The 27795-nt window shown below is 49.2% G+C and overlaps 1 protein-coding gene across 1 annotated transcript; it reads right to left on the bottom strand.

Moving 5' to 3' along the window:
• Positions 1-2781: 2781 nt before the first annotated feature.
• POMZP3 (POM121 and ZP3 fusion) lies at positions 2782-23797 on the bottom strand. The gene is given in 11 exon segments (XM_034965394.3): positions 2782-3011; positions 4244-4380; positions 4514-4605; positions 10979-11096; positions 18860-19018; positions 19335-19550; positions 20044-20151; positions 20153-20201; positions 20204-20334; positions 20336-20537; positions 20540-23797. Coding segments are annotated over 11 exon segments (1578 nt in total). The 5' UTR covers positions 20691-23797; the 3' UTR covers positions 2782-2796.
• Between the last annotated feature and the right edge of the window lie 3998 nt (positions 23798-27795).

The following is a 27795-nucleotide window of genomic DNA, read 5'->3' as shown; positions in this document are numbered from 1 at the left end:
CCATGAGGCCTCCCTCTCCAGGCCAAGCCCCACTCTTTACTAGGCACTGAGGCCTTCCATGCCCCCAGGGCACAGATTCTCCCATTTCTCTCCCCTCTTTTTTTTTTTTTGAGATATTCCCACTCCAACACCCAGGCTGGAATGCAGTGGCACGATCTTGGCTCACTGCAACCTCCATCTCCTGGGTTCAAGTGATTCTCCTGCCTCAGCCTCCCCAGTGGCTGGGACTACAGGCACCCACCACACACCTGGCTAATTTTTATATTTTTAGTAGAGATGGGGTTTTGCTATGTTGGCCAGGCTGGTCTTGAACTCCTGGTCTCAAGTGATCCACTCGCCTCGGCCTCCCAAAATGCTAAGATTACAGGTGTGAGCCACCACATCCACCTCCCCATGGTTGAGGATTTGCTTCTGGATCACCACCTCCAGGAAGCCTACCTCTGCAACCCCTAGGCAATTTTGTTTTTTGAGAGGGTCTTGCTCTGTCACTCTGGCTAGAGCGCAGCAGGAGGCAGCAAGGCTGGGACCTGGGCAGCTCACTGCAGCCTTGAATTCCTGGGCTCAAGTGATCCTCCAGCCTCAGCTTCCCAAGCAGTTGGGACTACAGGCACGTACCACTGTGCCCGGCTAATTTTTATATTTTGTAGAGATGGGGTCTCACCACGTTGCTCAGGCTGGTCTTGAGCTCCTAGGCTCAAGCCATCTTCCCACTTCGGTCTCCCAAAGTGCTGGCATTACAGGCCTGAACCACTGTATCTGGCGTTTTTTGAACCCCAGCCTGTTACTCCCCTACAGATCACACTACAACCTGCTTAGACCGCAAGCGGCTCACCTGGAACAATCCCTTCGTGCCACAAGTCCCTGGCTCAGTGCCCTTAACCACTCAAATCACCTGGGTTTTTTTTTTTTTTTTTTTTTGAGATGGAGTCTTGCTGTTGCCCAGGCTGGAGTACAGTGGCGCGATGTCAGCCCCCCGAAACCTCTGCCTCTCCCGGGTTCAGGCAATTCTCCTGCTTCAACCTCCCAGCTAGCTGGGATTACAGGCGCCCACCACGATGCCCAGCTAATTTTTTGTATTTTTAGTAGAGACGGGGTTTCACCATATTAGCCAAGCTGGTCTTGAACTCCTGACCTCAGGTGATCCACCTGCCTTGGCCTCCCAAAGTGCTGGGATTACAGGCGTGAGCCACCATGCCCACCCCACCCTGGGATTTAAGATGCAAATTTCTAGGTCTGGGATGGGGCTTTAAATGATACATTTCTAACAAATTCTCAGGTGATGCCAACGTTCACAGACCACACTTAGAGTATCAAAGGCCTTCCTGCTCTCAGTAGGTCCAAAGCTACCCAAACCTTGCTCTGAATGCACTATAGACATGTCTATACCCGAGTCAACACGCTGGAGCCCCTGCCCTCAGCCAGACAGGCCAGAGATAAGAACCATGCCAGTTGCACCTGAGCATCTTTCAGCTTTCATCAGTTTATGCCTAATCCTGCTCAGTAGGTGCCACCCCCATGTTGCCCACGAGGACTGGCAGGCTCACAGCAAGTAGGCAGCCAGGCTGGGATGCTGCAGCAAAAGTGAACTTCCCCGAGTGAGAATGGCTTGAGTTTGGGGCAAGGCCGGAGCCAGCTACTGAGGGATGTGAAGCCTCCCACAGAGGTACCATGAACACCTTCCCCAGCAAAGGGGGCACAAGTTCCCTGGGTACCCTCCTTGGGGCACCATTCCCTTACTCACTCCTAGGAACTATGGCTGAAACCTGGGGGAGGGAAGCAGCCTATTTAGGGAGTGCGATAAAGGTAGGGGGAGGTTGAGAAGCAGCTCCCCCCAGTGACAGTGAGGCCTCATGTCTATAATCCCAGTGCTTTTGGAGGCCAAGGAGAGAGATCACGTGAGGCCAGGGGTTCGAGGCCAGCTTGGGGAACATAGCAAGACCCAGTTCCTACCAAAAATAGAATAAATTGGGCACAGTGGGGCTCATGCCTGTAGTCCCAGCAACTCAGGAAGCTCAGGCAGGAGGATGGCTGGAGACCAGGAGTTCCAGGTTGCAGTGAGCTGTGACTATACTACTGCACTCCAGCCTGGGCAACACAGCCAGACCTTTCTCTCAAAAGGGACAAATCAAAACAAACCCAAAACCAAAGCAGGTTCTCAGCTCTCCTGAGGCTTCCTACCCCCAAAGCAAAAGTACCCACCTCAGAGCCACCTCAGGACCACCGGCTTATGACACTAGGCTGCCTCCTGGAATGGCTTGGAGTGCCAGTCACCCCTTGCTGCAGCTTTGACAAGTTCATACCAACATGTCCCAAGAATAGCTTCAAGCCCAAGGTGACAGCTAAGACCAGGCAGAAGCAGTGCTCTGATCACTGCCCTGCTGGGAGGGCCCAATCATGACTGGCCTTCTGGCCTCTAGCATCTGGACAGAGCTGCCTGCCTGCTTGCCTTGGAGAAGTGGGCCTGGAAGCTCTCTCCTCCCCACTCCCATGTCTAGAGTCAAATCCATGGGGGCCAGAGATATAAGATTCTTTGCTAGCCTAGAAGTAAGGTGGGTCCAGCCAGACTGACCTTCATCTAAGAGTTTCCATGTTGGTTCCCATGGAGGTGATAGATTATAGTTGTCTAAGGACATGAACCCTGCCCTGTTTACAGTAGAGACACAGTAGTGCTTGCTGGACTATGCTATGTGAGTGCACGGGGCGGGTGGTATACAGTCGTCCCCACCTGACACAGTCAGTACTAATTCTGACCTTCCATCTGACCACCACACCACGACCAGATATTGCTTTCTTCTTTTATTCGGAAGCAGACACAGGGTGGGAGGCAGTGCGACACCTCCTGGTGAGAACCAGGATAACAGCAGTCAGAGTCAGGGACACCACCACAGCCAGGCCTACGCCCAGCAGCACCACTGAGGTGTCAGAAGGCAAAGCCCAGTGCTCTACTTCATGGTCACCACTCCTGTCCAGGAAGATCAGTGGCCCCACAGTGACATCTGCTTCTTCTGTCACTGTGAAAGGAGAACACACAACCAAGGGTCATCTTAGTCCCTAACCGGGAACTGGGTTGGAGGTTTTATTCTGCCTCAGTGGGCTAAACTAATATGTTGTCTTTTTTGTGTGGGCTAATAAACAGTTTCTAGACAAAAAAACACAGCTTTCTCGGCCAGGTGTGATGGCTAATGCCTGTAATCCCAGCACTTTGGGAGGCTGAGGCAGGCAGATCACCTGAGGTCAGGTGTTTGAGACCAGCCTGGCCAACACGGCAAGACCCGTCTCTACTGAAAATAAAAAAGTTAACTGGGCATGGTGGCACATGCCTGTAGTCTCAGCTACTTGGGAGGCTGAGGCAGGAGAATAGCTTGAACCTGGGAGGCAGAGGTTTCAGTGAGCAGAGATCGTGCCATTGCTCTCCAGCCTGGAGGACAGAGCTAGACACCATCTTGGTGCAGGGGAGGGGGAAGAAAAAAGAAAAAGACAGCTTTCTCATACGGAGAAAGCAGGTCACCCAAGAGGGATTCCCTAGTACATCGTCTTTTTTGTAGAGACAGGGTCTTGCTATGTTGCCCAGGCTGGTTGAGAACTCATGGGCTCAAGCGATTTCCCTGGCCTCAGCCTCCCCAAGTGCTAGGATTATAGGCACAACCCACTGCTCTGGCCAGATTATTATTATTTTTTTTTTGAGAGACAGTTTTACTCTTGTTGCCCAGGCTGGAGTACAATGGTGCAATCTCGGCTCACTGCAACCTCTGCCTCCCAGATTCAAGTGATTCTCCTGCCTCAGCCTCCCAAGTAGCTGGGATTACAGGCATGTACCACCACGCCCAGCTAATTTTTTATTTTTAGTAGAGATGGGGTTTCTCCATGTTGGTCAGGCTGGTCTCGAACTCCTGACCTCAGGTGACCTGCCCGCTTTGGCCTCCCGAAGTGTTGGGATTACAGGCCTGAGCCACTATGCCAAGCCAGATTATCTTAACAACTGCTATATTTCCCCTACATGCCTAATTATGTCTCAGTAGAAGCCTAGGATGACAGCAGATCTACCCTGGCTGCCACCGAGGTGGAAGGCTGAGAGCCCCTCCTGCTTAACCCCAAGATTTGTGTTAGGGAAAGGTAGCTGCAGGCCTAGGTACAAACAGTTTTAATGGAGGACAAGGGAAAATACCATCACCCTGAAATGACAGCAGGTACCCTCAACTGAGTAAGGGACAATGAACAGCCTCTTGGCCATTCTGTGACATACCATGCCTGCGGTTACGGGAAGCAGACCTGGACCACTGGCTCACGACATGAGGCTGCCTCCTGGAATGGCTTGGAGTGCCACAGTCACCTTTGTTACAGCATTGACAGATGTCAGCCGGGCCTTCCACTGGGAACCAGCTGAGATGAAAGAGAAGCAGCTTAGATTTTTGTTGCCTGCAGGAAGCAGTTTGCTGATAATATATTGGGGGAAATAGACAAGGGGTCGCCGATTCAGTTTCTACTCCAGTCACGGAGCACCTGTCCTCCTCACCTGTTGGAAGGCTTGCTGAAGGAACAGGCTTTGTTGAGTTCATCTGGGTCCTGCTCAGCTAGGGTGACCTTCAGGTGGCAGGTGATGTATATCTGCAAGGAATAACAGCTATTTCCAGGCCGAGTTCCAGGCTGTGCCTGGGAGTTTAACACACCAGTTCTCTTATAACCCTTAACGCTTTAAAGAGTGAGAAGGGGCCGGGTGCAATGGCACACACCTATAATCCCAGCACTTTGGGAGGCCAAGGCGGGTAGATCACCTGAGGTCAGGAGTTCGAGACCAACCTGGCCAACATGGTGAAACCCCATCGCTACTAAAAATACAAAGTTAGCTGGGCGTGGTGGTGGGTACCTGTAGTCCCAGCTACCTGGAAGGCTGAGGCAGGAGAATCACTGGAACCTGGGAGGCAGAAGTTGCAGTGAGCCGAGATCATGCCACTGCACTCCAGCCTGGCTGACAGAGTGAGACTGTCTCATAAAATAAACAGGGGGAAGGAAGAGCCTCATCTCTAAGATGGTGTAAAGGTTCACTTACCCAATGTTAGAGCAAGTAGCAACTAGTTTTAGACTGGAATCCACCACTTATTCCCCTGATCTTTTCCAAACTTACCTAATCATTGAGCATGCTTGACCCTGGGCTTCTGAGACAGGGCCTGTCACCCAGGCTGGAGTACAGTGGTATGATGATGACTCACTATAGCCTTGACCTCCTGGGCTCAAGGGATCTTCCCACCTCAGCCTCATGAGCAGCTGGAATTACGGGTACAAGCCACTATACCTGGCTAATTTTGGATTTTTTGCAGAGACGAGGTTTTGCCATGTTGCCCAAGCTGGCCTCAAACTCCTGGGCTTAAGTGATCTGTCCGCCTCAGCCTCCCAAAGTACTGGGATTACAGGTGCCAGCTATCCGTGCCTGGCCAGTCCTGGGCTTAACTCAGCATTGCTAAACCCGCGCCCATCCCCAGGTGACTGAGGTGAGTGGTAGACACCTTAATAGCTAGCAGCTTAGCTGGGCTTCTGACGCTGCCACCTGCCACTTGACTAGTTGACAAGCTACTTTTCTTCAGGGATGTAGTCACTGTATTGCCAGCTAAGGCAAGACCAAGTTGTTTCTGTGACCTGAGGTCCTTGGGCACATAAAGAAGCCTTTTGGACTTGCTTCTGTGGAGTTTCCATTTCAGACTTAAGAGGTTTTTTTTGTTTTGTTTTGTTTTTTTGAGGTGGAGTCTTGCTGTTGCCCAGGCTGGAGTGCAATGGCACGATCTCAGCTCACTGCAACCTCTGCCTCCTAGGTTCAAGCAATTCTCCTGCCTCAGCCTCCCAAGTAGCTGGGATTACAGGCACTTGCCATAATGCCTCGCTAATTTTTTTGTATTTTTAGTAGAGACAGGGTTTCGCCATCTTGGCCAGGCTGGTCTTGAACTCCTGACCTTGTGATCCACCTGCCTTGGCCTCCCAAAGTGCTGGGATTACAGGTGTGAGCCACTGCACCCGGCCAGACTTGAGTTTGATGGCTCACCCTTTGGGCAAGCTTCCCTGGGCTTTTCTTCCTTGCACATACCTCTGCTATTAGTCAAGCCTACGTCAGTCTCCCTTCACTTGTAAGGGATATGATGACCAGAAGACTCACCAGGCTGATACCCTGACAGTCCTGGCCTCTGGGAAACGTTTACCCACCCTCGTTAGACAAGTACGAGGGAATGAACCCAATATGAGCTCCTGCTGGGAGCTGAAGGACCCCCCCCACCCAGGGAATAGTAAACTACCCTGTAAGCATTGCCCCCCTACCCTTTTTTTTTTTTTTTTTTTTGAGACGGACTCTGTCTCTAGTCCAGGCTGGAGTACACTGTAGCCACTACCTCCGAGGTTTAAGCGATTCTCTTGCCTCAGCCTCCCAAGTAGATGGGATTACGGGTACCCACCACCACACCAGGCTAGTTTTTGTATTTGTAGTAGAGATGGGGTTTCCCCATGTTGGCCAGGCTTGTCTTGAACTCCTGGCCTCAAGTGATCCACCTGCCTTGGCCTCACAAAGTGCTGGCATTATTGGCATGAGCCACCGTACCTGGCCAAGCCTTCTCATTTTAGATTGACATTCCATCCTGCTGCTGGGGCTAGGGGCCATTCTGACAGAGCCAGGGCTCAGTCTAGCCTTGGCCCGTCCCCAGGTCAGTTTCCCTTCATATTTCAGGCAGGGCTAAAATTCCTCCCTGCTCAACCTCGGGCAGAGCATGGCAATTCTGCCACCTTCCAGCAGAAGCCTCAGAGCCACAAGCCTCAGTCACCACCTAGTGGCCAAGTACACCAGCAGAGAAACTTGAAACCATGTAAATTCAGACTTTTAGAAAGAAGCCAGTTTAGCAGTTGTCCAGCTGCCCATCTTAGCCACCTGCCCTGCAAGTAAGAAGCTTCCAAGGCCCTGTTGTCTATTCCACAAAGGAAATGTACTTTCATCCTTAGCTTCTTCCTAGTATGTTTTTCTGGTGCTAACTGGAGTCTAAGATCTCAGGGCAGTTCCCCTATAGCGGCCTTTTAGAAGCAGGGTCTAGGCTGGGCGTGGTGGCTCATGCCTGTAATCCCAGCACTTTGGGAGGCTGAGGTCAGTGGATCACCTGAGGTCAGGAGTTTGAGACCAGCCTGGCCAACGTGGTGAAACCCCATCTCTACTAAAAAAAAAAAAAAAAAAAAAAAATACAGAAATTAGCTGGGCATGGTGGCAGGTGCCTATAATCCCAGCTACTTGGGAGGCTGGAACGGAAGAATTGCTTGAACCTGGGAGATGGGAAGTTGCAGTGAGCTGAGATTACGCCATTGCACTCTAGCCTGGGCAACAAGAGTGACACTCCATTTCCCAGGAAAAAAAAAAAAAAAAAAAAAAGAGGGGAGTGTGATAGCTCACGCCTGTAATCCCAGCACTTGCTGAGGCAGGTGGATCACCTGAGGTCAGGAGTTTAAGACCAGCCTGACCAACATAGTGAAACCCCATCTCTACTAAATATTCAAAAATTAGCCAGGCGTGGTGATTGAGTGCCTATAATTCCAACTATTAGGGAGGCTCTGAGGCAGGAGAATGGCTTGAATCAGGAGGCGGAGGTTGCAGTGAACCGAGATCATGCCATTGCATTCCAGCCTGGGTGACAGAGCGAGACTCTGTCCAAAAAAAAAAAAAAAAAAAAGTACACAGGGTCTTGCTCTGTTGAGGGCAATAGCACCATCATAGCTCACTGCAGCCTTAAACACCTGAACTCTGATCCTCCCACCTCGGCCTCCCAAGGTGCTGGGATTACAGATGTGAACCACCGTGCCCAGCCACCCTATTGCTCTGAAATAGGGTTGTTCCTTCTTTGTGCCATGGGACATAGTCTACTGAGGCATCATCAATCCTACCTTTGAAGGGGAGCCCTCCAAGGGCTCAGACTATCTTCCATTAAACAGCACTGTTCTCTGGTCTTAGTTACCCCTCAACCCCCAGAGATTGAGAAACCACCTCAGTCCATACCCATGCTGACCGCTACCACCTCTGTGAAAACTTCTCCCCATCTTCTTCCCAAATGGCCACACCTGAGGTCAATCTTGACTTCCTCCCACAACCAGGATCCTCTCCCCTAAGGAGCTATCGGTCACTGATCCGAGGGCCAGGACTCTTTTCCCAAATCTGCCCTCCTTTATCCCCAGCCCCATTGAAGCAGGGCCCACCACTGAGAGCTTCAGGCCATCTCATCAACATTAGATGCTTTTCCCTTTTGCTACCCTACTGATCTGTGTGTTGATCTCTCTTCCCACAAGGCAGCTGCTGGAGGAGGTGAAGTGGCATCAATGTGATCTTTGAAAAGTTTCTACTTTGTCCCTTAATGCCACCCTGACGTATGAGCCTCTGCTTCAGAGGTTTGCAAGCCTGGCTGCATATTAGAGTCACCTAGGAGCTTAAGTGGCTTTTGATGCATTTCCAAGTAGAATAAGGTAGGTCAGTAGATGGAGGATAACAGTAAAATGCTAGTAGGCCGGGTACAGTGGCTCACGCCTGTAATCCCAGCACTTTGGGAGGCCAAGGCAGGTGGATCGTTTGAGGTCGGGTATTCAAGACCAGCCTGGCCAATATGGTGAAACCATCTCTACTAAAAATATAACAGGCACTCAGTGGTGGCGTATGCCTACAATCTCAGCTACTTGGGAGGCTAAGGCAGGAGAATCGCTTGAGCCTGGGAGGTGGAAGTTGCAGTGACCTAAGATTGGGCCACTGTACTCCAGCCTGGGTGACAGAGACCCTCTCAAAAAAAAAAAAAAAAGGGGGGGGGCGCGTGGTGGTTCATGCGTATAATCCCAGCACTTTGGGAGGCTGAGGCGGTTGGATAATGAGGTCAAGAGTTCAAGACCAGCCTGGCCAAAATGATGAAACCCTGTCTCTACTAAGAAATACAAGGATTAGCCGGGCATGGTGGCAGGCGCCCACAATCCCAGCTACTCAGGAGGCTGAGGCAGGAGAATTGCTTGCACCCGGGGGCAGAGGTTGCAGTGAGCCAAGACTGCACCATTGCATTCCAGCTTGGGTGACAGAGTGAGACTGTCTCAAAAAAAAAAAAATGCTGGTGGTAGAACCTAGGTGGTGTGCACACTGAAGTTCATAGAGTTTTACAGCAAACACCTATGAAGATTTAGTTAATGTTACAAAATGTGACACCAGGCCCTACCCCAATAGAGTGAAGGTATGAGACTCTCTACAATCAGTATTTTTACAACCTCTCCAGATGATTAGTATAGAGCCAGCACTGGAAACCCCTACTTTAATCACCTCCTAACCACCTATTCTAAGCTCACGGCCTCACCTCTCATCTCAGTGAGCTTGTTTAAAAGCTACTTGAGGCTGGGCATGGTGGCTCACGCCTGTAATCTCAGCACTTTCGGAGGCCGATGCAGGTGGATCACAAGGTCAGGAGTTCCAGACCAGCCTGGCCAACATGGTGAAACCCAATCTCTAGTAAGAATACAAAAGTTAGCCGGGTGTGGTGGCAGGCACCTGTAATTCCCAGCTACTCAGGAGGCTGAGGCAGGAGAAATGCTTGAACCCAGGAGGTAGAGGTTGCAGTGAGCCGAGACTGTGCCATTGCATTCCAGCCTGGACTGCAGAGCGAGACTCCAACTCAAAAAATAAAAGCTACTTGAGGCTGGGCATGGTGGCTCACGCCTATAATTCCAGCACTTTGGGAGACCGAGGCAGGCGGATCACCTGAGGTCAGGAGTTTGGGACCAGCCTGGACAACATGGCAAAACCTTGTCTCTACTAGAAATACAAAAAAATTAGCCAGGCATGGTGGCGGGTACCTGTACTCCCAGCTACTTGGGAGACTGAGGCAGGAGAATCACTTGAACCTGGAAACCTGCAGTAGCTGGGACTACAGGTGCCCACCATCATGCCCAGCTAATTTTTTGTATTTTTAGTAGAGGGGGTTTCACCGTGTTAACCAGGATGGTCTCAATCTCCTGACCTCGTGATCTGCCCGCCTCAGCCTCCCAAAGTGCTGGGATTATGGGCACGAGCCACCGCACCAGGCAATTTACTTCTAACCACTTACCAGTACTTCCTGGCTAGATGTTGGTCCTTGCACCTGCACTTCCTACTGCATCCCTCCCCCACCTCAGCCATTAGGCAGTTCCCATCTTCATTCCTTCCTTCTCCTTCCCTCTTAGTGTCAATTTGAGTTTTCTAGTTTAGGTTCTCAAGGGGAGGCCCCAGACTGGCAGAACCAACACTTAAGAATGCAGATTCTAGGCTTCACTAGACCACCTGAATCAAACCCTGGGTTGGGGCCCAGTCATCAATTTCAACAAGCCCTCCAGCTGAGGATGATGCCTTCAGAATCACTAGCCTAACCTATGACCAAGTTCAAGAAGCCACCCTGGCTAGGAAGTTCACACTGGTTTTCTTTGCCCCTGCAGAAAGCCTCCAGGAAGGCTAACACCTGCCCTTTTTTTTTTTTTTTTTTTTTGGAGATGGAGTCTCACTGTCACTCAGGCTGGAGGTGCAGTGGCACAATCTCTGCTCACTGCAACCTCTGCCTCCCAGGTTCAAGCTATTCTCCTGCTTCAGCCTCCCAGGTAGCTGGGATTACAGGTACCCAACCACCACACTCAGCTAATTTTTTTTGTATATTTAGTAGAGTCGGGGTTTTACTATGTTGGCCAGGCTGGTCTTGAACTCCTGACCTCAAGTGATCCACCCCCCTCGGCCTCCCAAAGTATTGGGATTACAGGCATGAGCCACCGTGCCCAGCCTCTACCTCTTAAGGCTTCATATTGTTCATCCTTCTGCTTGAAGGCCTCGCTAAAGCTCATGGCTTTACTTGTAAGTTTGAGTTACCGGGACACAGCTCTAAGTCATTTGCTTAAGGGTGGAGCTAGTGAGTGACCCCATTCAGTAGGATATGAAGGTTGCAAGTTCAGCCTTCTTTCAGGCTGTTAAAGCTCTTACCGTGTTTCTGGAGTCATTAGCAAAGTGGAAGACATCCACTGTGAACTGGAGTGTATCTGGCCCGGGTCGGGGAACTTTGAATGCAGAAGAGGCATCAGTGAGACCGTCGACAAGACAGCTTGGAAGAAAACAGAACGGTGTTAAAGCCAGACAGGTGGGCCGGGCACCGTGGCTCACACCCATAATCCCAGCACTTTGGGAGGCCAAGGTGGGTGGATCACTTTAGGTCAGGAGTTCGAGACTAGCCTGGCAAACATGGTGAAACCTTGTCTCTACTAAAAATACAAAAATTAGCCGGGCATGGTGATGGGCACCTGTAATCTCAGCTACTTGGGGGGCTGAGGCAGGAGAATCACTTAAACCTGGGAGGCAGAGGTTGCAGAGGGCAGAGATCAAGCCTCTGTATTCCAGCCTGGGTTACAGAGTGAGACTGTCTCAAAAAGGCAAACAGGTGCCTTTAGGGTCATTTTGCTAGGAAGGTTCTCTAGGCAGGGAGCCCAGTGCTCACCCATGGAAGTCTACGATGGTGTGATAAGGGGAGGCATTCTGGTCTGGTGTCGGTGTGGCCACGCAGTGGTCCACAAACAACCGCAGTGGCACGTGGCTGCCAGTGTGGATTTCTGCCTGGAGGTGGGCTGCATCTCCCAGGTGGAAGGTGGGGGACGTCTTCTCAGCGTTCCAGTTCTCTGAAAGACACAGCCAGCTGGGCATGGTGGCTCACGCCTGTAATCCCAGCACCTTGGGAGGCTGAGGCAGGTGGATCACCTGAGGTCAGGAGTTCAAGACCAGTCTGGCCAATATGGTGAAACCCCGTCTCTACTAAAAATAGAAAAATTAGGTGAGTGCAGCGGTGCACACCTGTAATCCACCTGTGCTGGAGGCTGAGGCAGGAGAATCGCTTGAATCTGGGAGGCAGAGGGTGTAGTGAGCCAAAATTGCACCATTGCACTAGCCTGGGTGACAGACTGAGACTCGGTCTGAAAAAAAGAAAAAAAAGGAACGTTCAAAATAGAGGGTAGAGAATATGAGAATATGCACCCATTTGTGTTTTTTAAACAACTGCATACAATAAACGGGCTTACAGACGAAGAAAGTTTCTGGGAAGAGACCCAAGAAGCCCCCAGAAGGTAGGGGGATAAGCTGAAGAATTGTTAAAGATTTTATTTATTTATTTTTTGAGACAGTGTCTCCCAGGCTGGAGTACAGTTGCGTGATCATAGCTCACTGCAGCCTCGACCTCCTGGGTTCAAGTGATCTTCCTGCCTCAGCCTCCTGAGTAGCTGGGACTACAAGCGTGCACCACCACGCCAGGCTGATTTTTGTATTTTTTGTCAAGATAGGGTCTCACCATATTGCCCAAGTTGGTCTCAAACTCCTGGGCTCACGCATTCCTCTTGCCTCACCTCCTAAAGTGCTGAGATTACAGGCATGAGCCACCACGGCTGACTGAATTTTTAAAGATTTAGAGAGGGCTGTCAGCTGGGCGCAGTGGCTCATGCCTCTAATCCCAGCACTTTGGGAGGCCAAGGTGGGAGGATCACATAAGGTCATGAGTTTGGCCAACATGGGGAAACCCCATCTCCACTAAAAATACAAAAATTAGCCAGGTGTGGTGGCATGCACCTGTAATCCCAGCTACTGGGGAGGCTGAGGGAGGAGAATCTCTTGAACCCAGGGGGCAGAGGTTGCAGTGAGCCGAGATCATGCCATTGCACTCCAGCCTGGGCAACAGAGTGAGACTCTGTCTTTAAAATAAAATAAAATAGGGCTCTCTCCTCTCTGGCAGTACCCCCACTCCCCACAACATACACAGTAGGGCAGTTTGCCACTTGCATTCTTGCATAAAGGTCCACAGCCTAAGGGGCAGTGGCAGGAGCAGCGGCAGGAAATATTCCTGGCAGGGGTTCTTTGTCTGAAATTTTCCGCCTAGAGATGGTGTCCTTTTTTTTTTTTTTTTTGAACTCCTCAAAGGCTGGGGTTTGTTCAACACACCCAAGGGGCCACCAGTGCTGTGAAGCAACTGAAAATGAATGACGTGGCCCAAGAAAGAATGTGACTGTTGGCCACAAAATGGGGAGTGGTGTTGAGCAAAGAAATTTAAACTCTAATACCCATAATCCCAGCACCTGGCTAGGTCCAAGTGGGAGGATCGCTTGAGCTCAGAAGTTTAAGACCAGCCTGGGTGACAAGACAAGACCCCATCTCTACAAAAAATAAAAAAATTAGCTGGGTGTGGTGGGACACCCCTGTGGTCCCAGCTACTTGGGAGACTGAGGCAGGAGGAGCACTTGAGCCCAGGGGGTCCAGGCTGCAGTGAGCTATGACGACACCACTGCATTCCAGCCTGGGTGACAGGGTGACATCTTGTCTCTTAAAAAAAAAAGGGCCGGGTGCAGTGTCTTATGCCTGTAATCCTAGCACTTTGGGAGGCCGAGGCGGGCGGATCACAAGGTCAGGAGATCAAGACCATCCTGGCTAACATGGAGAAACCCCGTCTCTACTAAAAATACAAAAATAAAATAAAATTAGCCGGGCATGGTGGCGGGCGCCTGTAGTCCCAGCTACTTGGGAGGCTGAGGCAGGAGAATGGCGTGAACCCGGGAGGCAGAGCTTGCAGTGAGCCGAGATTGCGCCACTGCACTCCAGCCTGGGCAACAGAGTGAGACTCTGTCTCAAATAAAAACAAAACAAAACAAAAGGACAACACGTGGGGGTGCGGTATGGGTAGAGGGTATTTGCAAACTGTTAGAACTTTTCAGATGAATGAACGGCGAGCACACGTACCTTATTTTAGATTTGCCACAAGGGAACCAGTGAAAAGGGTGAGCCATTTCTTTTGTTTTTGAGATGGAGTTTCACTCTTCTTGCCCAAGCTAGAGTGCAACGGTATGATCCCGGCTCACTGCAACTTCCACCTCCCATATTCAAGTGATTCTCCTGCCTCAGCCTCCCAAGTAGCTGAGACTACAGGCGTGTCCCACCATGCCTGGCTAATTTTTGTATTTTTAGTAGAGATGGGGTTTCGCCATGTTGGCCAGGCTGGTCTTGAACTTCTGACCTCAGGTGATCCGCCTGCCTCAGCCTCCCAAAGTGCAGGGATTACAGGTGTGAGTCACCTGCCCAGATGGGTGAGCCCTTTCAAAACATGTTCCAAGGGGCTGGGACTTACATAAGATAATTATTTGGGGAAGACTGGTTTACTCCTCAGGGCTGTAAAGCCATCTTTTTTTTTTTTTTTTTTTTGAGACACAGTCTGTGTCGCCAAGGCTGGAGTGCAGTGGCATGATCTTGGCTCACTGCAACCTCTGCCTCCTAGATTTAAGTGATTCTCCTGCCTCAGCCTCCTGAGTAGCTGGGATTACAGGCGCCCGCCACCACGTCCGGCTAATTTTTTTTTTTGTATTTTTAATAGAGATGGGGTTTCACCATGTTGGCTGCAAAGCTATCTTGCTTTTCTTTGTTGTGCAGGTCACACCTGGGTCCTGAGCTGGCGCCATCACCGGAGACGCCAGGTGATGTCCATTCATCAGAAATAATGAGCAAAGCAGCTGTGGCTTCTAATCAGCCCATCCCTCCAGGGTGTCAGATGGAGGCCAATTAGTGGACGCACTAGACAACCAAATTCTGCCTTTCCAAGCAAAACATCAGAAAATGTTCTAGCCTTAGCATTGATGCTGGAACCCAGTGTCTTGCTTCTGCTTGGGTTTTCATGATCTTTCCTTGCTCTGGGTGAGCTGGGGGCTGGTTCTAGATCAGAACCTTCAGAGGCACTAAGAAATGCCACCTGGAGTGGAGTTAAAGAAGTTATTTTTTTTTTAACTCCTACTATTGTCAGAGGCGGGTGAACCAGAGCAACTCCATTTTGAATAGGGGCTGGATAAAATGAGGCTGAGACCTATTGGGCTGCATTCCCAGATGGTTAAGGCATTCTAAGTCACAGGATGAGATGGGAGGTTGGCACAAGATACAGGTCATAAAGACCTTGCTGATAAAACAGGTTGCAGTGATGGCCGGGCGCGGTGGCTCACGCCTGTAATCCCAGCACTTTGGGAGGCTGAGGTGGGCGGATCACGAGGTCAGGAGATCGAGACCATCCTGGCTAACACGGTGAAATCCCGTCTCTACTAAAAATACAAAAAATTAGCCGGATATGGTGGCGGGCGCCTGTAGTCCCAGCTACTCGGGAGGCTGAGGCAGGAGAATGGCGTGAACCCGGGAGGCGGAGCTTGCAGTGAGCCGAGATCACGCTACTGCACTCCAGCCTGGGTGACAGAGCGAGACTCCGTTTCAAAAAATATATAAATAAATAAATAAGTAAATAAAACAGGTTGCAGTGAAGAAGCCGGTTAAAACCCACCAAGACCAAGATGGCGACGAGAGTGACCTCTGGTCGTCCTCACTGCTACACTCCCACCAGCTTCATGACAGTTTACAAATGCCATGGCAACGTCAGGAAGTTACCCTATGTGGTCTAAAAAGGGGAGGCATGAATAATCCACCCCTTGTTTAGCATATCATCAAGAAATAATCATAAAAATGGGTAACCAGCCACCCTCGGGGCTGCTCTGTCTATGGAATGGTCATTCTTTCATTCCTCTACTGTCTTAATAAACTTGCGTTCACTTTATGGACTCGCCCTGAATTCTTTCTTGCGTGAGATCCAAGAACCCTCACTTGGGGTCTGGGTAGGGACCCCTTTCCTGTAACACTATCATTCTCAAGTTTTTGTTTTTTTTTTTTTGAGATGGAGTCTCGCTCTGTCACCCAGGCTGGAGTGCAGTGGCACGATCTCGGCTCACTGCAACCTCTGCCCCCCAGGTTCAAGCGATTCTCCTGCCTCAGCCTCCCGAGTAGCTGGGATTACAGGTACGCTGTAATTTTTGTATTTTTAGTAGAGACAGGGTTTCACCATCTTGGCCAGGCTGGTCTTGAACTCCTGACCTCATGATCCACCCGCCTTGGCCTCCCAAAGTGTTGGGATTACAGGCGTGAGCCACCGCGTCTGGCCCATTCTCAAGTTTTGTTTTGTTTTGTTTTGTTTTAGAGACAAGGTCTCACTCTGTTGTCCAGGCTAGAGTGCAGTGATATGAGCACGGCTCACTGCAGCCTGGAACTCCTGAGCTCAAGCGATCTTCCTACCTCAGCCTCTTAGAGTGCTGGGATTATAGGCTTGAGCCACTGCATTCAAACTCGAGCCCTTTTTCTTTTTTAATCTAAATTCCTTTTTTTTTTTCTTTTTGAGTTGGGGTCTTGCTCTGTTGCCCTGGCTAGAGTGCAGTAGCTGGATCATATCTCACTGCAGCCTCCAACTCCTGGGCTCAAGTGATCCTCCCACCTCAGCCTCTGGAGCTGGGAATACAGGCACTCACCACCATGCCTGGCTAATTTTTATATTTTGTTTGGTAGAGATGGAGTTGCACTATGTTGGCCAGGCTGGTCTCTAACTCTTGGGCTCAAGAGATCCCTCCACCTCAGCCTCCCAAAGTGCTGGAATTACAGGTGTGAGCCACCACGCCCAGCCCAAATTGATTGTGGTTTTTTTTTTTTAATTTCACTTTTCCCCCTGTGATACAGCCCCAGGAGATCCCCAAATAAATTCTTAAAACAGTCTTATGACTCTAATGTCAGAAATCCTATCTATAGGAACAATGGTATGCAATGGTCAGGAACTAGTGCCACCTGACTTTTAGCAACAAGGAAGTGGGCCAAAATGCAGCCTGATTAATGCTTAATTATAACTCTATTTCTGTCCAGAACCCAGCATGCAGTTCTTGTTGCTCCTGTGGGGACAGTTTCATTCTCATTGTAAATGAATATTCTGGTGTGTTGCTTTGGGATATATAAGTTGTTCAAGAAAAGGGATCAAGCCTGGTGCGGTGGCTTATGCCTGTAATCCCAACACTTTGGGAGGCTGAGGTGGGTGGATCACCTGACGTCAGGAGTTTCAGACCAGCCTGGCCAACAGGGCAAAACCCCCATCTCTACTAAAAATACAAAAATTAGCTGGCTGTGATGGTACGCAACTGTAATCCCAGCTACTCAGCAGGCTGAGGCAGGAGAATCTCTCAAAACCTGGGAGGCGGAGGTTGCAGTGAGCCAAGATCGCGCCATTTACACTCCGGCATGGCTGACAGAGCGAGAATCCGCCTCCAAAAAAAAAAAAAGAGAGAGAGACAGAAAGAAAAGCAAAGCACGCTTGGTGACCATGCTAGGTTTTTTGAGATAAGTTTTTTGTTAAATAAGAGCAATTTTGTTTAAGTTGGGGGTTATTTAAAGATTGTTTCAAAACATGGATTTAGGAAGGAAATAGAAACAAGGTGGGAAGAAGGCCAGTAAGTAGGAGAGATGTGAAAAAAAGTTGTAAGTATGAGGATGTATTTTTGGTAAAGAAAATTGAAAAAAGAGTAATTTTTCATTTTGCATAAGAGAGGACTTTGGTCAAAATCAAGAGGAAAGGAAAGTAAATTTCTGTCCTAAAGTAGATTGCTAATATAAAAAAAGAAGTATAGGACAAAATCAAAGATTTAAGGAAGTGTAGAAGTTGTGGAAGATTAATCTCATGAAAGGAATTTGGTGTGTGATTAAGCTGGCCGAAATTAGAAGGGGATTATTTATAAGATTTTCGGCCAGGCGTGGTGGCTCATGCCTGTAATCCCAGCACTTTGGGAGGCTGAGGTGAGCTGATCACCTGAGGTCAGGAGTTCGAGACCAGCCTTCTCAACATGGCGAAACCCACTTCAACTTCTTTTCTTTCTGGAATTAGAAAACTATTCCATTTTCATTAGGTTATTTTACAAACCACATAAGGAATTTTTTTTTTTTTTTTTGAGACAGTCTCGCTCTGTCACCCAGGCTAGAGTGCACTGGCATGGTCTCGGCTCGCTGCAACCTCCGCCTCCTGGGTTCAAGCAATTCTCCTGTCTCAGCCTCTGGAGTAGCTGGGACTACAGGCACCCATCACCACATCCAGCTAATTTTTGTATTTTTAGTAGAGACGGGGTTTCACCATGTTGGCCAGGCTGGTCTCGAACTCCTGACCTCAGGTGATCCACCCGCCTCGGCCTCTCAAGGTGCTGGGATTATAGGCGTGAGCCACCTTGCCCTGCCAGGAAATTGGTTTTAATCTCATTACTGATAAAACTACCCAACTCTAGTTTTCATTTTTCTTTCCCAAGCATTTCCTTCAGCACAATTAAGACACTAGAACTGGTGGGCCGGGCGCCGTGGCTCCAGCCTGTAATCCCAGCACTTTGGGAGGCCAAGGCGGGCGGATCACGAGGTCAGGAGTTCGAGACCATCCTGGCCAACATGGTGAAACCCTGTCTCTACTAAAAATACAAAAAAAGTAGCCGGGCATGGTGGCGGGCGCCTGTAGTCCCAGCTACTCGGGAGGCTGAGGCAGGAGAATGGCATGAACCTGGGAGGCTGAGCTTGCAGTGAGCTGAGATCGGGCCACTGCACTCCAGCCTGGGGGACAGAGACAGACTCCAACTCAAAAAAAAAAAAAAAAAAGACACTAGAACTGGTGGTTACCCAAATAACTGAACACCACAAAATTCCGACCGGAAGACTTAGAGCCTTCTTTCTTGAAAATAAACTTTTAACACGTTTCTACAGAAGCATGAGGCTAACATGGCTAATAGCTGTCAGCTTATCTCTGCTACTCACAGAAAAGGTAAATTATGACATCGATCTAACCTGTGCCTTGAAATGAGCAGCATTAAAACCCCTGTTATTAGGTTCTTTCATGAAAGCCAAAGAAGGAGGCCTATGAAGGCTCACAAACTGGAGGTGGCCTCTGTATCTTTACGGGAATGTCTACATCTCATCCCATAGGAGTCCAAGCAGGAAACTGGCTTAGTACTCTCCTGAGCCTGTTACCTTCTTTTATTTTCCTGGCCATCAAGGAATATTTGGTCTTCTTCCTCCACTGTCCTTTTCTTCTTCTCTTTGAGGGCACTCAGTACAGTCTCCTTTGCACATGGGTCTGGGGCGTTACTTGATGGTGAGGACAGTGTTGAGCGGATTATCTGCTCTGGTCTATAATGAAAGACAAGATTCTAGCCGTAAGATATTTTAATTCCCATGCAATATCAGAAACGGAAATCAAAAGCTAACCAACAGGCCCAAGTATAATTTATACACTCACAACAGTTCCCCTTAGCAAGTAAAGCTACTTTTTCGTTAACAGCAAAAAGTGAAAAACAAACGGTTTTACTAGAATTTGGTATTTCTCATTCAAACAAGCAGATTCGTCCTTTCTTTTTTGCGTTGTAGTCATGTTGTCATTGGAACAACTGGAGAAGAATAAAGTGGACAAGAAAAGGGAGAGTATTCTTCCAACGATAATACTCACATCGCAGAACGCGAAAATCTTCTGTCAGGAGGGGCGATCCTCACAGTCACTGGGCTACACACCATCCTGGAGTTGCGAGGGGACAGCACAGCCTTCTTGTGATAACCATTCCAGCACACTGTGGGAAGTACCCCCAGACAGGAATACTGGGCCTGATGGATCGGATAGCGTCTTCGAGGTGTTATTACAAACCGATCTGGTAAAGTCCCACGATCCCTGCAGAGAATGCGAGACAAATCATGGAAACAAAGTATAAAAGAATGTCAAAATTTTAGACGGTTAAAAACCCACCAGTTAAGACATTTTCCAAAGAACTTAAGTCTCTTTCTACGCCACACAGAACACGTTGTTTTTATGGCAACTTTCCCCTATTCCATCTAAGGGCAGAGAGTGACAGCTGCTTAACAGTTATCTCAACAATGGATTGCAACAATTTGAGAGGGAAAATCTAAATCTAGACTAAATCTAGACTGCACTAAAATTCGGGGAGTTTTTAGAACTGGAAAGAAGGGAATCGTTTTGGCAACACATCTCACACCAAGAGTCAGAGGCCAGGAGACGGCTGGCACACACCAAGGTGTTAAGGAGGGCAACACCACACACAATTGCCTTCTGATTTGATGAAAAAGCACATCGGATTTAAAAGTCAAGTCCTCGATTTCAAGCCGGCCGAGCCAGAGGATGATCTGGGAAAATCAGCGCATCTCACCGTGGGGAAGGCCTCCCGGAGGGTCGGAGAAGAGGAGTGGGGAGAGAGGGGTAAAAGTGGTGAACGCGATGGGTCGGCGGGGAGGGCGGTGTGGAGCGCGGCGCCGGGCGGGCGGCGGCCAGGCCTATTCCGCAGGTCCTGGCCCTCCGGGGCGGGGCGGGCTGCGGCGGCCCGGGCTTGCCCAGGTAACTGCCCATGAGGAGCAGTTCGGCAGGGTCAGGTCCTTCGAGCAGGGTCCGCGGCTCTAGGAGGTTTCCGTTGGCTGTCGACTTGGCCGGAGGCGAAGCGAAGTGTTCGCCGATGTCGCGCCTTCTGAACGAAGGAGGACAAGGGGCGCGAACCTCGGGGCTCGCGGCTCAGTCCCCACCAGGCCGCGGTAGTCCCCACGGCCAGCCAGGCCAGCGCAGCCGCAGCAGGCACGAGGTACAGTAGGAGGCCGACCAGCGACAGGCCGAGAAGCGCCGCCCCGGCCGGCCCGCCGCAGCCCCGGCCCGGCCGGCCCTGACACTCGCTATCGGCCGCCGCCGCTCGCCTGCTCCGGCCGCCGCAGCCGCCGGAGACATCGCGGCTCCGCGCCGCGGAGGAGACTTAAGTATCCCAGCGTGCACCGCGCCACGCGTCGCGTCATCGCGCGCCCGCCACGTCATGCGCGCGCGACTCGGGGAGACGCTACAGCGCGGCAGCTCCCGAGACACAGCTGTTTTGGAAAATGCCGCCTGCCTTCAACGCCTGTTTGTGAGTCTTGCGGTTTCCTGCATGACTCCCAGCGAGACGATCCCGTCCGGGATCCCATCCGGCTCCCATCCGGAGGCGATCCCGTGAAAGGATCGCGTCCAAAATAAAAGGGCCCGAGACCTATGCTTATGTAATTCCTAATCCGTCATCTTTTCTAGGGGCTGAACTCCCCTCCAGCACAGCCTGTTACCAGGTGCTTTTTCACAAACGCCACTGGCGGCTGAGTTTTCCCCCCCACTTCCATTTCTACTTTACAAGTTGATAACGTGGGACGATTACCTACCAAATTTCACATCATGGCCCAGATAGCGGGTGGATTTTGAGGCTCTGTGATCGATTTATACCTATGCTAAAGTTATCGGTCTGAGAAAGTAGATTAGTGGTTGCCTAGGGCTAAGGAGTGGGTTTGGGGGTGGGGAATAGAAAATGACTGCTTATGGGTATAGGCTTTCTCGTAGCAGCATAAACATAGTTTAAAATTAGATTGTGTTGGCGGTTGCACCACCCTATGAACTGTATGGTTTGTGAATTATATCTTAAAGCTGTTTAAAAAGTCTGGTAGTCTGCCAATACACTTTGGTGTAGTTAAGTTTCCTCAGACATTCATTCATTGATTTATTCATTCCATTGTTTATATACATTAAAGAGATTAAGGGGGAAAATAGAGGATCTCTGATCTTTATAAGCTCTGTTTAGTAAGGAAGATGTGTAAGTAAAAGATTGCAATTCAATGTTATCAGTGTGATAACGGGAACAAAAAAAGAGGCCAGACGCAGTGGCTCATGCCTGTATTCCCAGCACTTCGAAGGCAAAGGCGGGCGGATCACCTGAGGTCAGGAGTTCAAGACCGGCCTGACCAATATGGTGAAACCCTGTCTCTACTAAAAATACAAAAATTAGCTGGGCATGGTGGCGCGTGCCTGTAGTCCCAGCTACTCGGGAGGCTGAGACAGGAGAATTGCTTGAGTCCGGGAGGTGGAGGTTGCAGTGAGCCGAGATCATGCCACTGCACACTCCAGCCTGGACGACAGAGCGAGTCCATCCCCCCCCCCCCAAAAAAAAAAAGTTGTGATAAAGGGGAAGGAAGGCAGGGAAGTGCTCCTGGAGCTGAGAGGCCTGGCAGGTTCAAGGAAGATGAAGGAGCACTGTGCAGAAGTCCAGAGATGGAATTGTTCAGTATCGCTGGAGATTAGGGTGTTTTGGGGATAGAAAAGTTGGAAAGGTATAGATGCCTCTGGGGCAACTCAGAGAGATGAGAAGAAGGTGCAGTTTGCGTTCCAGATCCTCCCCAACCCAGTGCCAAAGTAATTCTTCTATTTAATATACTGTGATTTCACATAAGACTTAATTTGAAAAAAAAAGGGGGGGGGGCGGAGGGGGGACTGTGTTGCTTAAGAAAAAAATCTCAGTATCAGTAGACTAGTGGGACAAAAGCCAGGCTGCCCTGGGTTGAACAGTGACTGGAAGGTGAAGAAATGGAGGCAGTGACTGCAGACTCCCTACTCAAGAAACCTGGGTAATAGGGGAAGAAGAAACATAGTATCTAGGTCAGTAGGGGCTCTTTAAATTATTGTGTATGGCTGGAGTTAAGTGGAGGAGCTACACATAAAAGCCATCAGGGTACAGATGTCCTGAAACCAAGCAAGATGATTGAGAATTAATGTAAATAGAGAGGTCCATAGCCTGAGCCCTCGGGGCACTCCTGTGTTTAGAGGTTAAGAGATGAATACACAAAGGGCACAAGTCATGTAGGAAATATAGATAAATATGACTACATTAAAAGTTAGTACTTCTGGGCCGGGAGTGATGGCTTATACATAATCTAGCACATTTGGAGGCGAGGCTGGTGGATTGCTTTGAGCTCAGGAGTTCGAGACCAGCCTAGGCAACATGGTAAAACCCAGTCTCTACTAAAAAAAAAACACAAAAATTTGCCTGGTGTGGTGGCATGTTCCTGTAGTACTACTCAGGAGGCTGAGGCTGGAGAATCGCTTGAACCCAGAAGGCAGAGGTTGCAGTGAGCTGAGATCACACCACTGCACTCCAGCCTGGGCAACAGAGTAAGATCACACACACACAAAAAGTTAACACTTCTGTATGGGAAAAGACAAGATACACATCTAAAAGACAAGCCAAGACTGGGAAAAACAACATAACACATATAACCAAAAGAGGATTCAAAAGTAGAATTTATAAAGAACTCCAAAGAATCAATAACAAAAAGATGGCCCAATTTTTAAAAAGGACAATTGATATAAAAAAGCTATCGAATGGGAAACACAAATACCTAATAATATATACATATGTGCATATACGTACATACACATACACATTTAACCTCACTAGTAATCTAGGAAAGACTAACAATATTTTGCACTCATTTATACACTAGAAAAATTAATTTAACAAGATCAAGTCTTAGCATGGATGTGAAACAAACAGAACTCATGCCGTTGTGGATATATGAAACAGTACAATTTGGAAAGCAATTTGGCAATAAGTAGTAAAAAATAAGGGTGAAGAAGTATGTATCCTATAAACCCGCAATCCCATTCTGGGTAGATAGTCACTGAAGCATTATTTGTATCACAGACAATGTGAACACACTTCATGGGTAATGTCTATCAACACAAGGATGGGCAAACTGGTATAATTCATATAATAAAATACTATAAAGCAGCTGAAAATTAATCCTTCCAGCTGCAGGTTAGTCCTCCCACCATAAACAACTGTAGACATGGACAAAATGTATTGATTAATAAATTTGTTAAAAAAAAATCTGGCAGTCTGCGATCCAGACTTTGGTTTAACGCATGCTGTGGTGGATATATAAAACAGTACAACTTGGCAACTACTTTCAGGCAGAGGACAACAGGAAGCAAAAGACTGATCCCTAAGTGTAAGGAAACTTGTGAGATGAGCCCCAAAGTCACCTAGTTCCTCTACCTGGGGATCGTTTCCCAACTGCAGTGCAGAGAGCTGGAGTCTGAGCACAGTAGGGAGATCCCGCTGGGCTGAAGAGGCAGAGATGAGGAGGCAGAGATCAGGCTGAGACAGCTGAAATGGCAGAGAAATGGGGCAGAAAAAAGAAAGGAGGGCACTATGCAAAGAGGGAGTTCTAGAAATCTATGCATGACGCAAACCCACGGCTGAAGGCTGGAATGATGGGTAATTTCATGTGACAACTTGAAGGGACCATGGGGTGCACAGATACTTGGTTAAACATTTATTTATGGGTGTATCTATACAGGCATTTCTGGATGAGATGGTCTTTTATTTATTTACTTATTTTTATTTTTTGAGATGGCGTGTTGCTCTTGTCGCCCAGGTTGGAGTGTAGTGGTGCGATCTCAGCTCACTGCAACCTCTGCCTCCCAGGTTCAAGTGATTCTCCTGCCTCAGCCTCAGTGGAGTAGCTGGGATTATAGGCACCCACCACCACACCTGGCTACATTTTTGTATTTTTAGTAGAGACTGGGTTTCACCATGTTGGACAGGCTGGTCTCAAACTGCTGACCTCTGGTGATCTGCCTGCCTCAGCCTCTCAAAGTACTGGGATTATAGGCATGAGCCACTGTGCCCAGCCTCTTTATTTTTTTGTAGAGATGGGGGTCGCCACAAATCAGACTGGAAAAACTCACAATTTATAGGGCTCTGTGTGGAGTACTCAAGCACCCCAGGAATGGGAAAGAATCAGTCTTAGATTGAGCATTGCTTTGGACCCACCTAATGAATCATCAAAACAAGACCTGAAAGGATCCAACTTTCCAATGATCTTAAATACATCCCAAAACAAAGCTCAAGAAAATGTATATAGGAATAAAAAATTGGCTGGGCGCGGTGGCTCACGCCTGTAATCCCAGCACTTTGGGGGGCCGAGGTGGGTGGATCATGAGGTCAGGAGATCGAGACCATGCTGGCTAACATGGTGAAACGCCATCTCTATTAAAATACAAAAAATTAGCCAGGCATGGTGGCGGGCGCCTGTAGTCCTAGCTGCTCGGGAGGCTGAGGCAGGAGAATGGCATGAACCCAGGAGGTGGAGCTTGCAGTGAGCCGAGATCGCGCCACTGCACTCCAGCCTGGGCGACAGAGCTAGACTCCGTCTCAAAAAAGAAAAAAACCAACCAACCAAACAAAAAAAACACAAAAATTAGCTAAGCGTAGTGGCACATGCCTGGAGTCTCAGTTACTCGGGAGGCTGAGCTGGGAGGTTCACTTGAGCCTGGGGGGTTTCCTTGAGCCTGGGAGGTCGAGGCTCCAGTGAGCCATAATTGTGCCACTGCATTCCAGCCTGGGTAACAGAGCGAGACTCTGTCTCAAACAAATAAATAAAAAGCTGAAAGAATTCATCACCAACAAACACAGTAAGAAATGTTAACGGATGTCCTTCAGGCAGAAGAAAAATACCAAATGGAAATCTGGATCTACACAAAGGAATGAAAGGCATTGAAAATGGTAACTACATATATTTAGATGTGCCTGTTTTTCCTTATTATTTAAATCTCTTTAAAATATAATTGAGGACTGATATCAGCAAAAGGGCAGAGTAGACAGCTCCAAGCTCCCATCACCCAACAGAAACAGAAAAAAAAAAAAAAAAAAAAGGCCAGGCGCAGTGGTTCACACCTATAATCCCAGCACTTTGGGAGGCTGAGGCAGGTGGATCACCTGAGGTCAGGAGTTTGAGACCAGACTGACCAACATGGTGAAACCCCATCTGTACTAAAAATACAAAATTAGCCAAGTGTGGTGGCACATGCCTGTAATCCCAGCTACTCGGGAGGGTGAGGCAGGAGAATCGCTTGAACGGGGAGGCGGAGGTTGCAGTGAGCCGAGATGGCGCCACTGCACTCCAGCCTGGGCAACAAGAGTGAAACTCTGTCTCAAAAAAAAAACCAAATAATTATTAGAAACAACTCTGAAAAACAGCCAAAGCCTTATAACAACCAAATGAATGCTGAATCAAGAAAAAGGCAACTTAAAAAGGAAAGGTAGAAAATCTTTGTGGCAATGTTTTTTAAGAGACAGGATCTTGCTCTGTTGTCCAGGCTGGAATGCAGTGGCATGATCGTGGCTCACTCTACCCTTGAACTCCTGGGCTCAAGTGATTCTCTCACCTCAGCCTTCCAAGCAGCTGGGACTGCAGGCGTGAGCCACCGCACCTGGCTTCTATGGGAGTCTTGAAGACAGAAGGCTGCATTCGCAGTGTGGGGCCTCTTGGCATTCCACAGGGACGGGGCGGACCTTACCTTCAAATTACTGGTAAATCTGCTATCGCACGTCTGAGGGCTACTGAGGGAATGATGTAGATGCCTGTCTATTTGCTGGAAACTCACTGAGGCTGGAAAAGTGGTGAGCATTGCTCAAAAACATTGTAAGGCAAACAATCTACACAGGACTGGGGCAAAACCTGACAGTTGAGACTCACAACACTCCACCGTTCTCTCTCTCTTTTTTTTTTTTTTTTGAGACTGAGTCTCACTCTGTCACCCAGGCTGGAGTGCAGTGGTGAGATCTCAGCTCACTGCAACCTCCACCTCCTGGGTTCAAGGGATTCTCCTGCCTCAGTCCCCCAAGTAGCTGGGACTACAGGGGCCTGCCACCACGATCGGGTAATTTTTGTATTTTTAGTAGCAATGGGTTTTCACCATGTTGGCCAGGACAGACTCGAACTCTTGACCTCAAGTGATCCGCCCACCTCGGCCTCCCAAAGTGCTGGGATTACAGGCATGAGCCACCGTGCCCGGCCTCCACTGTTCTTTTTTTTGTTTTTTTTTAATGTGGCCATTCTTGCATTGCTACAACACTCTACTGTTATGCACTTGATTGTGCTCCCCAAATGCGTATGTTGAACCCTTAACCCACATGACCTACCTGGAGATAGGGTCTTTAAAGAGGTAATTAAGGTTAAATGAGATCAGAAGGGTGGGACCGTAAGCCAGTATGACTGGTGTTCTTTTTTTTTTTTTTTTGGGATGGAGTCTTGCTCTGTCACCCAGGCTGGAGTGCAGTGGCACAATCTCGGCTCACTGCAAGCTCCACCTCCCGGGTTCATGCCATTCCCCTGCCTCAGCCTCCCGAGTAGCTGAGACTATAGGCGCCCGCTGCCACGCCCAGCTAATTTTTTTGTATTTTTTAATAGAGACAAGGTTTCACCGTGTTAGCCAGGATGGTCTCGATCTCCTGACCTCGTGATCCACCCACCCGCAGCCTCCCAAAGTGCTGGGATTACAGGTGTGAGCCACCATGCCCGGCAACAGTAGGGGAAAGAGCTGAGTTCCATTCTCTGGTGTCCTTAAAGAACAGGAAGAAATGCCAGGGATGGCCAGGCACGGTGGCTCATGCCTATAATCCCAGCACTTTGGGAGGCTGAGGCAGGCAGATCGCCTGAAGTTAGGAGTTCGAGACCAGCCTGGCCAACATGGCCAGGCCCGTCTCTACTAGAAATACAAAAATTAGCCAGGTGTGGTGGCAGGTGCCTGTAATCCCAGCTATTAGGGAGGCTGGGGCAGGAGAATCGCTTGAACCCGGGAGGTGGAGGTTGAGTGAGCCGAGATCGTGCCACTGCACTCTAGCCTGGAGACAGAGCATGACTCCATCTCAAAAAAACACAAAAGAAACAAGCAGAAATGCCAGAGACGTGCAGAGAAAAGGTCACATGAAGACACAGCAAGAAGGCAGCTATCTGCAAGCCAATGAGAGAACACTCTGAAGAAGTCAGCCCTGCTGGCACCTTGATCTTTGACTTCTGGCCTCTAGAACTGTGAGAAAATAACTTCCAGCTGTTGAAGCCATGGTCTGTGGCATTTTGCTATGGTAGCCCGAGCAAACTAATAGAGACTTCCTAAATCCGAGAAGGAAAGCTGGGGAGAATTCCTCTGAGAAAGCAGGAAAGCTGGGGAGAATTCCTCTGAGAAAGCAGGAAAGCTGGGGAGAATTCCTCTGAGAAAGCAGGAAAGCTGGGGAGAATTCCTCTGAGAAAGCAGGAAAGCTGGGGAGAATTCCTCTGGGAAA

The sequence above is a fragment of the Pan paniscus genome, chromosome 6, assembly GCF_029289425.2.
Source record: "Pan paniscus chromosome 6, NHGRI_mPanPan1-v2.0_pri, whole genome shotgun sequence".
NCBI classification, from domain to species: Eukaryota; Metazoa; Chordata; class Mammalia; order Primates; family Hominidae; genus Pan; species Pan paniscus.
This window is presented reverse-complemented; position numbering and strand designations above follow the sequence as displayed.